This window comes from Syngnathus leptorhynchus, chromosome 1, assembly GCF_054491065.1.
Source record: "Syngnathus leptorhynchus isolate UIUO chromosome 1, UIUO_Slep, whole genome shotgun sequence".
In the NCBI taxonomy this organism is placed as follows: Eukaryota; Metazoa; Chordata; class Actinopteri; order Syngnathiformes; family Syngnathidae; genus Syngnathus; species Syngnathus leptorhynchus.
The window spans coordinates 2,225,418-2,238,422 of NC_141195.1; the positions used below are offsets into that span (position 1 = coordinate 2,225,418).

The window sequence follows — 13,005 nt, forward strand, 5'->3', positions numbered from 1 at the left end:
GCACTACTCCATTTTGTAATTACTAGCACTAAATCAAGCCTTTACAAAATGGACTCTCACTTCCTCTTCACAAAGTATTGCAGCTTGAGTTCAGTCATCCGTTTGTCAGCTGCAAGTAATATGTCAGATTCAAGTAGGTAAGGAGTTAGCCTCCTTGCGCATACATTTAGCTACAACCTCAAAAGGATGTGGTTAAGTGAGCGATAACGAAGGAAGGGAGGTGAAAGGAGTTTGCACAGCTGCCGAACGCTGCAGCTTTGTGCTACTACTAAAACGAGTTGGCTTTTTTTTTAACTTTTTTTTTTTACATTTGTGTTTTTGGGAATGTAATGGATTTGTGACAAGGATTTAATGACAGACGGTGGCAGTGGAAGAGAGCTGAGAGACGAGTACATCCTGGTATGACTTTCATGCTTATGTCTAAAACTGTTAGTTTGGTATAACATATTTTTTTCAGTTAAATTAACCCACTGTGAAACTTTGTCCATTTTATCCATTTACTATTGGGATGTGCACTAGTTTGTTTTGTATGAAAATTAATTGGAACAAATTTTTTGAGGTCACACAGAAAAGGTGAAATGCAGTCTACAACCACCTGTGACCATGCTAGAGTAAGTCTCAGTGTCATATTAACCATGAAGATCAAACTGACATTAAAACATGAATATCAAACTGACACGTCTCATTTTAGAAAAAGCGAAAACAAGATTCAACCCATGAATCAGTGATTCGAATCCCAGAAGTGAGTTTTCTCCAGCTCCCACCTCTTTTAATTGCCTTACCATGGTGATCGTGCGCTAACACTTTCCCTTGTCCATATTTTGCGAATCATCTGTCTTTCTCTGCCAACAACCACCTCTAATTTCTGCATTTACAAGAGAAGCAAGCCGTCCCTCTTGTATTTTACTACACAGGCACAGTTGCAACACTCTTCCTCTTTGAAAGAGCCACACAGGAAATGAGAAGACCACGCCACGCAGCATCTCTTGTTCCGCTTTCCTACGCTCCCATGACTATACGGAATTTGCCATTATTATTTTTCATGTTTACTGTGGATATAATATGACTACGCACACCAAATACAAGGTTTTTGTGATCTAAGAAAATAAGATAAAGGTAAATGATTTAAACACTTCTGCCATTCATATGACCTTTAATATGGAGAACTCAATTTTTTTTAAAAACGAGAGGAAGTAAAAATATTTTACAAGTTTGCTTATCTGCTTATATCTTGAAATAACAAGGACTAGAATTATGAATGTACCAGCCATACCTTTTGGTATTATGACACAAACGTTCAACCTTGTGTTCTTTGACCTTTGATACCTTTCCTGGGATGGAAGAATTATGAATTTAGTGGCAGTCAGTGTTTGTGCAAAATATTCAGGATTCTGCTCGGGAAAAAATGTCAGGAAAGCCTACTTAAACATCTGAAATTTAATTGGTAGCAGGTGTGTGCTGAGATGAATTTGAATTGTCTTGTGTGTGTGTGTGTGTGTGTGTGTGTGTGTGTGTGTGTGTGTGTGTGTGTGTGTGTGTGTGTGTGTGTGTGTGTGTGTGTGTGTGTGTGTGTGTGTGTGTGTACACTTGTGCAAACACATCAGTTATGTTTACATCCCCTCTTGTTTACACTAAAATTCTTTAATGTATTGAGTTGCATCGGTTTTAGGTTACAATGGCTGGGAAAAAAAGATTTTGAAACATTTTATTTAGAGGTCTCTTTTTTTATATCACAAAACCAGGCATTTGAACTGTAGACTTTTGATATCTCTCCTCTTTTGCTAGGATGAGGAGGAAGAGGTGCAGAAAGAGGAGTTTGAAATGTTGCCTGAGCACATAAATGACTCCGAGGTAAATTTTCCATGTTGGCAAAAGTTGAACTACGAAGCCACCCTGATGAAGCGCTGCTTTGTCACGTGGCAAACATGGACTCTTGTTTTTTCCCTTGCAGGAGCCAAGCAACAAACGGGTCAAACCGGTGGTCAAGTCAAACAGCTTAACAGGGGTTATTTCCCCGGCCAAGACCCCTGCTCTCAAACGAATCGGACAGTCCATTTCGGTAACAGTGCTGAACACGCTCAGTGTACCGGTCCAGTAGAATAATTGCACTTCTTCCTCTTGTTCTCGCAGCGCTCCATAAGTTTTCGTACAGAAGCGCGGCCTTTGCCCACGCTGCCCCTGCGCTCTCGCACCAAGGGCTCGTCGTTTCCACGGAGGCGCAACAGTCAATGTTGGAGCGACACGGTGGAAAGTCACAACCTCACTGGCAAGGAGATCAAACGGCAAGAGGTGAGAGGGGACGAGCGAGCTCGGTGGGTCTAAACAGAGCTGAACGTACGTGTTGTGTTATTGATGTCTCTGTGAAGGATTGCGAAAGAGGATGTGAGCTCGAGCAGCAAGCTCAACTTCCTTTATTGAACGGCCAGCTGCGAGGGCTCACGCATGTTTTGCAAGTTGTGTGTGATGTGTGTCCTCGCCTCCTGTGCAGGTGATCTATGAACTGACAGAGGGGGAGCGACAACTCATTGAGGACCTCAGTCTAGTGAAGAAGGTACACAACCACAATACACTCTCTAATACTGTTTATAATACTAATAATAATAATAACAACAACAAAAATATAATAAAAATGGCAGTGTCAGTATTATACACTATGTTTGTAGGATTTATATTTATGCTTGTAGTGCATTTTTCCTCTCTGTCTTAAATAGCATTTATCAAAAAGAAAGTCATTTGTTCACAATTATCTGTTGTTGTGTGAATTGAAATCTTATGTGTTAAAAGCACCGGTTATTCTGTGCTTGCCACCAGGTGTACTACGAGCCCATGCTGAAATTGGACATCATGACTGAGAGTGAACTCAAGCAGATTTTTGGCACTCTGGACTCTCTCATTCCACTCCATGAAGGTGAACACTCTTCACAATAAATAGGTGCCTGCCCGTACGTTTAAAATTCCTGCTTTGCAGATCAGAGGAGTATTCATTTCTGCTATGTTGAAATGCTCTGCATATCACTGAGAGGTAGTTTTAATATCCTACGAGTAACACTTTTGCTCCAAGATCTTCTGAGCCGTTTGGAGCGTTTGAAAGGGTCGAAGAAAACTGTGGGCGAAGTGGCTCCCACTCTGATGAATTGGGTCGGTATATTTTCTACGATCCCTCCCATGTGTTCTTCACATGTAGCCTCTCAAAGCCACGAGCACGGCTCTGCTCTTGAATTTCTGGCCTCTTCTCTTTGCACTGAGCAGTTTCCTTGCCTGGAGGCCTATGTGACATACTGCTGCAACCAGGTGGAAGCCAAAGCCCTGCTGGACCAAAAGAAGCACAAGAAGCGGGTGGAACACTTCTTGCGTCTGTGCCAGGAGTCCTCGTTTAGCAGGAAACTGGACCTTTGGAACTTCCTTGATCTCCCTCGAAGCCGTCTGGTGAAATACCCTCTTTTGCTGAAAGAGATTCAGAAGTGCACCCCTGCCGAGCACCCCGATGAGTTTACATTGCCTGATGCAGTGAGTCAATATAAGGACATTATACAAAATGTATGACACTGCATGGTTGTTTTCTGGATGGTGTGGAAAGTTGTCATCTTGGTGTAAATAGAAAATAGCAAGTTGTTGCAGAGTATTTTCAATTAATGTTAAAAAAAAAAGTTAACTGATGGGATATAGGGATTTCCGAGGGAAGTTTTAGACACTTGCAGATATTTATAATATTAATAATTACTACTACTAATAATAACACACAGGATTGAAAAATAGCCACAAAAATAACACATCATATATAACATCCATCCATCCATTTTCTGAACCGCTTTGTCCCCACGGGGGTCGTGGGCATGCTGGAGCCTATCCCAGCCGTTGACGGGCAGTAGGCGGGGGACACCCTGAACCGGTTGCCAGCCAATCGCAGGGCACACAGAGACGAACAACCATCCACACTCGCACTCATACCTAGGGACAATTTAGAGTCTTCAATCGGCCGACCAAGCATGTTTTTGGAATGTGGGGGGAAACCGGGGAGAACATGCAAACTCCACACAGGGAGGGCCGGAGGTGGAATCAAACCAGCACCCTCCTAACTGTAACATCATATATACAAATATAACACACATTAAAGAGACATTGTGAGAGTTCCCAGGAAGTAGCCCAGTTTCTTCGGTTCTTCTTATGAAATAATATTTTTTCTTCATTTGTGCTTGTAGTTGGAAATGATCCAGAGAATTGTGGCGGAGGTGAACAAAAAGACGGGCGAGGCTGAGTGCAAATTCTATCGGCGGGGACTCACCTACTTTGAAGACTGCCAGCGGCTTCTAGAGATCCAACAGTCACGTTTCCTGTATTGCCATGGCGAGCTCAAGAACAATAAGGGCCAGGTAACATCTTGTTTGCTTCTTCTTCAACTCCTTGAAGGAGGAGTGACACAAATGCAGCTGGAATGTCCTCCAGTAGATTTTCTTTTGCCTAGTATATTGGAAAAAAATTAATGTCATAAAACTTTTGCCAATATTGTACACACAACCCCGTTGACAAAGGAGATTATGGATATTTTGAAAATGGCGGTGAAAATATCAACTGGGTTGTTTGTGTTGTGTGTTCTCAGCGGCTGCATGTATTCCTGTTTGAGTTGGCTCTGGTGCTAACCAGACCGGGAGAGGAACGGGAAGGAGGTCATGTCTTCCAAGTCTACAGACAACCTCTTCCCAATGCCTCCTTAAACCTGGAGGTAATCCCAGATGGAGAAACGTGTGGAGGAGGTTCCTTCAGAGGAGCCTTTACGGGGGGCAATGACAAAGGTAAGGCATGGCAATGATTGAGTAATATGTGAAGTTGGCCAGTGAATTACTGATCAGTAAACTGGTATTTTTCTGACCTAATGTTTGAAGCACCATAATCAATGTGATGCCCGCCGCACACCCCTGATGTAAATCCATGTCTTTTTCTAACATGTTTTAATTCCACTATCTTTCCCCTCCTCTCCCCTCCTAGTGAAAAACTGTTTTCGTGTGAGCAGCAGGGGGAGCTCTAAGGCCCACTCCTACAGCCTACAGGCCAACGACTCCTTCAGTAAGCAACAGTGGGTCACGTGCCTCCGCCAGGCTGTGGTCCAGTCTCGAGACAGGAAGGCCCAGTCGGTGGTGCCGCCTCCCCACTCTGACCCCACTCTGTGTCACATCGCTGACCTCAGCCTGAGTTGTGACACCGACATGGCCGACGTCACCGGACGTTGAATGACATCGGCGGTCGTTGCGTGGTCTCTTGGGTACTCAGTTAGGCTTATTAATCTTTTGGGAAAACCCCACTAAAAGACTTTATTTTGTACAGTTTTGGAAGCTATGTTACTGAATGAACATTTACCATGTGTGAATCTTTGTGATAATAAAGAGGCACCTAAAAGTTTGTCAAAGATGAAAATGTGGTGTCGCCGACAACACGGACTGAGAAAAGATTAGTTGATTATCCTCTCTCTCTCTCTCTCTCTCTCTTTCTTTCTTTCTTTCCCCCCCACCCTTCTCCTGCTTCTTTCTTTTGACACCGGTGACGGGGCACGACACAGAGGTAGACTTCCATTTCAAGCGTATACACACACACACACACACACACACACACACACACACACACACACAGTGAAATAGTAGACACATCCCCTCTATGCATTTTTAAAAGCTCAGCAGGTGATGGGAACACTTAGGTCGGGGCTCTTTGTTCGCAGATAAGCTCGGCCAAGTGATCAGGTGAGTCCAAAATGTTTATTTGCCGAGGCTAATGACATTTAGTGGGTATTTGTAAAGCTTGATTCTTTCAAAACTATAGTGTAAGAGCAATCAATGCATGATATTCCGCCTTTGTCAAAGGATTGGTTTGATTTTAGTAGTCGGGCTGTGATTCAATTTGCTTTGGTAACAAAAAAGAACCTTCAGTCACAATGGATCAGCTGGATTTATTTGAGCTAAAGATTTACCTCAAAGGGGATGCTCATTTTATACTTAATCCTGTTTTTCAGTTGCATTTGCTGAGATAGTACCTCTCTGTACTTCAATCATTAAAAAGGGGTGACTTTCTATCTGCAGCGAGGCGTATGAGCGACCACCATCCTGCCATCACCTTCACCGCGCATGTGAAAGAACAAGCTCCCAGCTTGAGAGTCTTGTTAGTAAACACGTCAGGATGCCCGGAGCCGATGCCACCGGCGAGGGTTCTTGCAAGGCCTTGTGTCGAAACCTGGTGTCCCAGAACGGCGTGCAGAGAGAGACAGCTGATATCTCGCAGTCTGTCCTCTATACCTCCCTGATGGGGCTTCTGCTGGTCGCCGACAACGAGGTCTGTGCAACGTAATCATGCATAATGGAACAAATCCATAGTGTGTCTATTTGAGGATTATAAGAAACTGTATGAGGGTTGGCAACCTTAACTGATTCACTGCCAATGATGGCTATAGACATCAAAGATTAATTTTAACAGAGCTGGCAGTATATTAATTGGATAGGAGTCGTTTTTGCGTCTAAAATTATATTTCATATGTAGTTCTTTTGCACTTGTATGTATAAAAAAACTACAGTGTTGCATTTGTGACTCAATGGACTGCTAAAAATAATTTGAATTTGGTTGTGCACTGTGACTGGTTGTCAACCACTTGAGGTTGTTTTCTGCCTTTCGCCCGATATTATTTTTACAAGAACATCACAGTCTTCACTTTTTGGTTCTTTTATCACAAACAAACACTCTGACGAAGGCGGAAGTTCATGCCGAAACATGTCAGGTAATGCAACCTAAAAATACCTTGTTTGTGATAAAAGAACCAAAAAGTGATTGACAAAGGAAACAAAATGAACTTAGTACAACTATCACAGTCTTCAATTTTAGGATTTTATTGAAGAATGAACAAAGCAATTCATAATTGAATACTACTTATTCAATTAGGTTTTGGGGTTTCCTCTATAACAGGTGCAGGTTTTCTTTAAAATTTGCACATGGAAATTTGGCATTTTATCTTCTAGTTGGCTCTCGAGTGCTTGCCCACCCATTACGTGTGAAATTCCACAACCAAGTAAATCTTTACTGCGCAGCCTTTTTACAAGCGCAAGTGGGGTAACTCACCGGAAGTGACAAATTGGGCCACTGGACCTACTTCCTCACTGGATACAGTGGCTCAAAGTTTAAATTCACTTGACAGAGAGGGGGGGGGCATCGTCACAGCATCGGACTTCTCCTAAGAGATTTTAGCCCATTGATTCACTTGGCTAACTGCCCCCCCTATTATACTGTACAAATCAAAATGTACGAATTTCACGTGCTACGTGAGCAGTGTCTTATTTACATTAGAACCACCACCCGCCAAACAGTATGATTACGACAGAGGTCTTTAAAAAAGACAGTGAAAACTACAATATAATTCGGGACCTTTAGATAATTTTGGCAGACGCATATCACCAAACAGGCGGCTTGGTGACGCACTGGGTAGCACGTCCGCCTCACAGTTAGGAGGGTGCGGGTTCGAATCTACCTCCGGCCCTCCCTGTGTGGAGTTTGCATGTTCTCCCCGTGTCCGCGTGGGTTTTCTCCGGGTGCTTCAGTTTCCTCCCACATCCCAAAAACATGCTTGGTAGGCCGATTGAGCACTCCAAATTGCCCCTAGGTGTGAGTGCGAGTGCGGATGGTTGTTCGTCTCTGTGTGCCCTGGGTGGTAACCAGTTCAGGGTGTCCCCCGCCTACTGCCCGATGACGGCTGGGAAAGGCTCCAGCACGCCCGCGACCCCAGTGGGGACTAAGCAGCTCAGAAAATGGATGGATGGACTACTTATTTATCTTCCCGAGTTACAGAGAGACCCATGTGGCCCCCAAAATGCGGGTTGCCGACCACCGCTGTAGAGAATACACACATTGACATGCCTCGTGTTTGAGCACCTGTCAGCACTCCATGGGCTCTAATAGGATGAATGTTTGTGGCTGACCTCCTTTTGGACTTTCTTGTTTTGCTAATGAGATAAGCTGGTCAAATCTGTCCTAGCGTGCACATAAATAGACTCTCTGACACGCTAGGGTTAATGCAGGCGCAAGGGGGTCAAAGGATGCGACACACAGATTGGTTTCATCATTCTCATCTGGTATTTTTGTTTTTAGAAGGAGCTCCTTGCATTAGGAAGCGGAAGGCTTGGTCTTAGAAACATCGGCAACACAGTGAGTAAAGCATTTTATTCCCAAAGCGTGATTTGGGGTCTACATGTTTACTGATCTGCCTTCCTGCCGTAGTGTTTCTTGAACGCAATAGTACAGTGTTTGTCTCATACTCGCGGCCTGCGGGACTACTGCATCCTAAAGTCCTACAGACAGGACAAATTCTCCAAGGATGAGCCAAGACTCACAGAAGGTAAGTCTATCATTCCATATTTACTTTTGTATCCAGTCCTTTTTGCTGATTGTTATTCTCCAATACAAGCTTTCTCTCAGGTATTGTCTGGACTTTGGGATTCAAAAGAAGAGGACACTGTTGTGAATCCTAGACAGTTTTACAATACTTTCCGTGATGTTGTGCCTTATTTCAGTGGTTACAGGTAGGAATACTGGGTATCAATCTGTAGTTCCTTTATTTCTGTCTAAACATCATTGTTCACCACCATAAAAATGTCTTTACTTCTATCATGAGGAGTATATTTTCTTTGTGTTTGTTTATTTGAGCAGGAAAAAAAAAGTACATTTTGATGTTAATCCTTAGGTTTAGGTCAGGGATGGCCAACTGGTGGCCCCTTGCAGGGATTGACTGTAGCTTGAAATTGTAATACCACCAATCACCACTAAACAATATTTTAGATAGATAGTTGGAAACGCAATTTCGATCTCTTTGTGTGTCTTGACATGTGAAGAAGTTGTCAATAAAGCAGACTTTGACTTTGAAACAGCGAACATGTCTGAGGTGCACTTACATTGGGTTTTGCACTGCTCTATACTAAAATGAGAATAAGCTAATATTTTTGCGGACTTGGAACGGTCACGGGGAAGCATAGTCCTCAATAATATATATATATATATATATATATATATATATATATATATATATATATATATATATATATATATATATATATATATATATATATATATATATATATAGTGAGTTTATTTTGTGTGAAAGTAATCTGTAAAAAAAAAAAATCTTGCTCTTATTGTTGGTTCGGCACTATTGTGCTATCCTTAAAAGGTAATTTTTGATGCAAAACAGCTGTTAGAAAATTACATTGGGTTAGGATAGTGGATGTCTCATACATGCATTGAAAACTGTATTATCACAAATAAATTATATTAAGAGCATTTGCATTCAAGCAAGTATTTTGTGAATATCCAATTTTTTTGTCATATATTTCGTTACTAAATGTTTGGTAATATGTATTTTTTGTTTGTTTGTTTGTTTGTTTGCCCGTTTGTTTGTTTGTTTGTTTGTTTGTTTGTTTGTTTGTTTCTGACTCTCCGCCAGTCAGCAAGATGCTCAGGAGTTTCTCAGGTTCCTTTTGGAAAAGTTACACAGTGAAATTAACCGCAAGCCCTACATTCAAAGACCACTAAAGGACCCAGAGCAAAAATATGCCAGATTTAGGTGAGAATGCAAAATTTTTCGTAAAGCCAGGACTCTTGTATGAGTCCATTCATTTGAAAATTCTCATTAGGATATCTGAGGAGGCAGCCGCAACATGGAAGAAGCACTTAGAGAACAGCGACAGCAAAATCGTCGGTAAGAAGCGCACTGGGGTCATCTTTTGCCTTCTTGACAGCTAAACCGCCTTTGCCCTCCTGACAGATCTATTCTCAGGCCAGCTGCGCAGCTCGCTACACTGCTCCGTGTGCTCGCACTACTCCAACACGTTCGATGTGTTCTGCGACCTATCGCTGCCCATCCCAAAACACTGCACCAGTGGAAATGTGACGCTCAAGGAGTGCCTGGACTACTTCTCGCAAGAGGAGAGACTGGACAAAGAGAATTCACCTGTGAGTTTATAGAGAATTTAACAGGAATTACTTGTGACTTGTTCTGTATTTTACAAATTTCCAGTTAAATATGAATAAAATATATACCCACACCATGGGTGGGGATAGAGATAACCAATACTTTTCAACAAAATCAACTGTAGTTGCTAATATTGTCCACTCGAGGTCGCACTGACGACCACTTAACATTCTACTCAAGATTTGCTTTTGAAGACAAAAAGTTTCCAAATTTGTGAAACAAAGTAAACCAACGTCATACAAAATGCTGTGCCATTTTTGCACTACTTTGTGTGTGTGTGTGTGTGTGTGTGTGTGTGTGTGTGTGTGTGTGTGTGTGTGTGTGTGTGTGTGTGTGTGTGTGTGTGTGTGTGTGTGTGTGTGTGTGTGTGTGTGTGTGTGTGTGTGTGTGTGTGGGTGGGTGTGTGGTGGGTGGGTGCTTGCGTGTAAATGTAAATTAATTTCTCCTGTAGAAATATCTAAAAAAATATTGAATAGAATTGTGAGTTACCACTTCAGTTTGAATGAGATTGGTTTGCTAGAATTTTTTTTTCATGCACTACCCCAACTTGCATGTATTTTTCAGTTTGTATGGTGTGACGAGTCACTTTAAGCACTTTGCAAACGGTGAGGACAAATGAAGTCATGCAACTGTGACATTTGACCACTCACGTCGCCCTATGAACTAAACGCCACGGTGGTTTTCATAGCTCACCACTGAATGTGATTGTGCATGTAGACGTGTTGACATAACATGTGGCAGCCACATATTCCTGCTTATTTCACAAAGTCCATGCCAGCCCACATTCCACACGTTACTACAGCCTCCTTTCAGAGAGGTCGGGTTGACTAGACTGGGCAGAAATTGTCATACCTGCAACCCACACCTATTTCCCACTAAAAATATGAAAACAAAGACAATTGAGTGAAGAGTTATGCATAGCTGCATAGAGGAATTTATTTTGAGCCAATTTGTAACTTATTTTCAAGTGTTGTGTGTTTCAGATGTGCGAGAGGTGTAACAGGCATACAGAGAGCACCAAGCGCTTGTCCATCCAGAGGTTTCCCCACATAATTGTGATACGTATCCTCAAGCATACGTCTTATGAATCAAGCCGCTGTGGCTTACATGAATGATATCATTATCATACTTAACACGTTCAATTAGATCTGAACCGTTTCACAATGACACGATGGTCAATGAGTAAAAGCACCACCTACGTCTCCTTCCCACTCACCAACCTTGACCTCGGGCCCTACGGACCTGTTGACTGTGGTAAGACTTCTGTTTATGTGTGGGTTAACTATGTGTAGAGCTGTCGAAATTAATTGATTCATCGACGAGTAATTGAGGATCAAATTTATTGACAGCTATTTTTATAATCATTTAGCCCCATTTTTTAAAACTGGGTATGGTCCAAATCTTCCAATGTCAGCCTCTCAACAGCAATTATTCATTATTTTTTGTATGCTGTCATAAAAAACTTCATCTTTTGTGTTTAATCAAAACAAGACATTTGCATAAATCTGCTTATTCTAAGGAAAACAATAATCACACCCGTAGCTGAATCAGTTTAAAAATATTTAGTGAGTATGTTAATCCCTCTTGTGTGATACTGTTTAATGGAGTGGTTCTTAACCTTGTTGGAGGTACCGAACCCCACCAGTTTTATATGCGCATTCACTGAACCCCACTTTCGTAAAAAAAATTTTTTTTTTTAAATTCAAGATATATAGATATTCTTTTCTGGTGCGCAAAATGAGCCATGCATGAACAAAACCAACACATTGCATTACCTCACAACAGATTGCATACTGGCAAATCAGAATTTACATGATAAATCTGGTTTGTTCAGTGGAGGCTCTGTCGAACCCCTGAAACCGACTCACCGAACCCCTAGGATTCAATCAAACCCAGGTTAAGAACCACTGATTTAATGGTTTTGTAATACACGTTCATGCCAAATAATATTTTTTCTGACTATCGGTGAAAAATCAATAGAATAATTGATTCTAAAATATTCTGTAGTGACAGCCCTGTGTCACTGTAGTTGAATTTGTGTAACAAAAGAAAAGTACACACCCAATGTTTACATTCTCTGAAATATAAAACAGTTCAACAGAGTTTTTTTTTTTTAACCTGTATCTCTAAGAATTAGAAAGTGACTGAGCTGAAATAATCATCTTTGTGTCTCTGTATGTCCCTAAAGGAGCAGTATTGTATGACTTATATGCAATATGTAACCACGTGGGGACTGTCAACATGGGCCACTACACAGCCTGTTGTTCAGATGAGAACGGATGGTGTTGCTACAATGACTCCAGGTGGGACTGCCTTAAAAACATCTGTATCGATGCACCTTTCACTCTTCTCATGCTTAATTTCTTTTCTACTGACAGTGTGTCAGCGGTTTCTGAGACCCAGCTTCAGACCAATCAAGCCTATGTATTGTTCTACCAGCGCAACATCACTTCAAAGAAATAGACCCCTGAAAACCAGAAGGTTTTTTTTATCACTAATGACCATAGAAACCAACAAGCTCGCAGTTATAAACTTTTTAATCGCAAGGTCTAAAAGAAGATTAGATAACCACAAGGGGGGAGGGGGGTCACTGTGAGGAGGTGGTTTTGTCCAATAGAAGAATCTGAAGAGAGGGCTAAGACAGCTGAGCTACCTTAAGAATAATCATGCCCAAATAGAAAGGCCAGTATGTGAACATTAAAGCAAAGCCCTCATGATTGACGAGATTCAAGCTTGATAAACGACCACATCAATCACCTTAACTCAAGATCTCAAGGACACGGAACTATCGGAAAATCGTTGTATAATACTTGTTTTATTTTGTTTCCAATCTGTGTGCCACCATTTTGTGGAAGTGGGTAAAAATAGACCATAGAAATAAAGGTATCTTCTTTTTTTAAATAGATGTTTTAAAGTGAATCCCCATCTATTGTATTTTGTTCTGCTTATCCTACGTAGTGTCATTGCTCCCCAGAAACCGAACGTAGCTAAACGTTTTTGCTATATGTGAAGTC

General features: G+C 41.7%; 2 protein-coding genes across 8 annotated transcripts; both read left to right on the plus strand.

Moving 5' to 3' along the window:
- Positions 1 to 102: 102 nt before the first annotated feature.
- On the plus strand, positions 103 to 5,415 carry arhgef3l (Rho guanine nucleotide exchange factor (GEF) 3, like). Of its 7 annotated transcripts, none has more exons than XM_085905678.1 (13): positions 103 to 399; positions 560 to 611; positions 692 to 742; positions 1,786 to 1,851; positions 1,952 to 2,059; positions 2,131 to 2,289; positions 2,489 to 2,551; positions 2,812 to 2,908; positions 3,062 to 3,138; positions 3,250 to 3,507; positions 4,200 to 4,370; positions 4,598 to 4,790; positions 4,984 to 5,414. In XM_085905678.1, exons 2-13 carry the CDS (start codon positions 579 to 581, stop codon positions 5,223 to 5,225), a joined length of 1,518 nt encoding a protein of 505 aa, XP_085761804.1. In that variant the 5' UTR covers positions 103 to 399; positions 560 to 578; the 3' UTR covers positions 5,226 to 5,414. The 7 variants fall into 7 exon arrangements, with proteins under 7 accessions (XP_085761804.1, XP_085761813.1, XP_085761831.1 ...); XM_085905687.1 differs by having other exon boundaries at positions 569 to 611; XM_085905705.1 differs by lacking the exon at positions 692 to 742.
- Positions 5,416 to 6,147: 732 nt separating this feature from the next.
- usp21 (ubiquitin specific peptidase 21) lies at positions 6,148 to 12,861 on the plus strand. Its single transcript, XM_085928410.1, has 11 exons — positions 6,148 to 6,315; positions 8,116 to 8,172; positions 8,245 to 8,362; positions 8,432 to 8,546; positions 9,464 to 9,583; positions 9,654 to 9,718; positions 9,785 to 9,972; positions 10,975 to 11,053; positions 11,138 to 11,245; positions 12,180 to 12,294; positions 12,370 to 12,861. The coding sequence occupies exons 1-11, from the start codon at positions 6,163 to 6,165 to the stop codon at positions 12,452 to 12,454; spliced, it is 1,203 nt and encodes a 400-aa protein (XP_085784536.1). The 5' UTR covers positions 6,148 to 6,162; the 3' UTR covers positions 12,455 to 12,861.
- The last annotated feature ends 144 nt before the right edge of the window (positions 12,862 to 13,005 follow it).

What these genes read in the sequence shown, in the direction of transcription:
- usp21 (XM_085928410.1), top strand. Translation starts at nt 6,163, where the DNA reads ATGCCCGGAGCCGATGCCACCGGCGAGGGTTCTTGCAAGGCCTTGTGT. An exon ending in CTACGGACCTGTTGACTGTG is followed by an intron (nt 11,246 to 12,179) that starts GTAAGACTTCTG and finishes ATGTCCCTAAAG; the next exon opens with GAGCAGTATTGTATGACTTA. An exon ending in TGTTGCTACAATGACTCCAG is followed by an intron (nt 12,295 to 12,369) that starts GTGGGACTGCCT and finishes TTCTACTGACAG; the next exon opens with TGTGTCAGCGGTTTCTGAGA.
- arhgef3l (XM_085905669.1), top strand. Translation starts at nt 1,464, where the DNA reads ATGAATTTGAATTGTCTTGTGTGTGTGTGTGTGTGTGTGTGTGTGTGT. An exon ending in GAATCGGACAGTCCATTTCG is followed by an intron (nt 2,060 to 2,130) that starts GTAACAGTGCTG and finishes TTGTTCTCGCAG; the next exon opens with CGCTCCATAAGTTTTCGTAC. An exon ending in AGGAGATCAAACGGCAAGAG is followed by an intron (nt 2,290 to 2,488) that starts GTGAGAGGGGAC and finishes CCTCCTGTGCAG; the next exon opens with GTGATCTATGAACTGACAGA.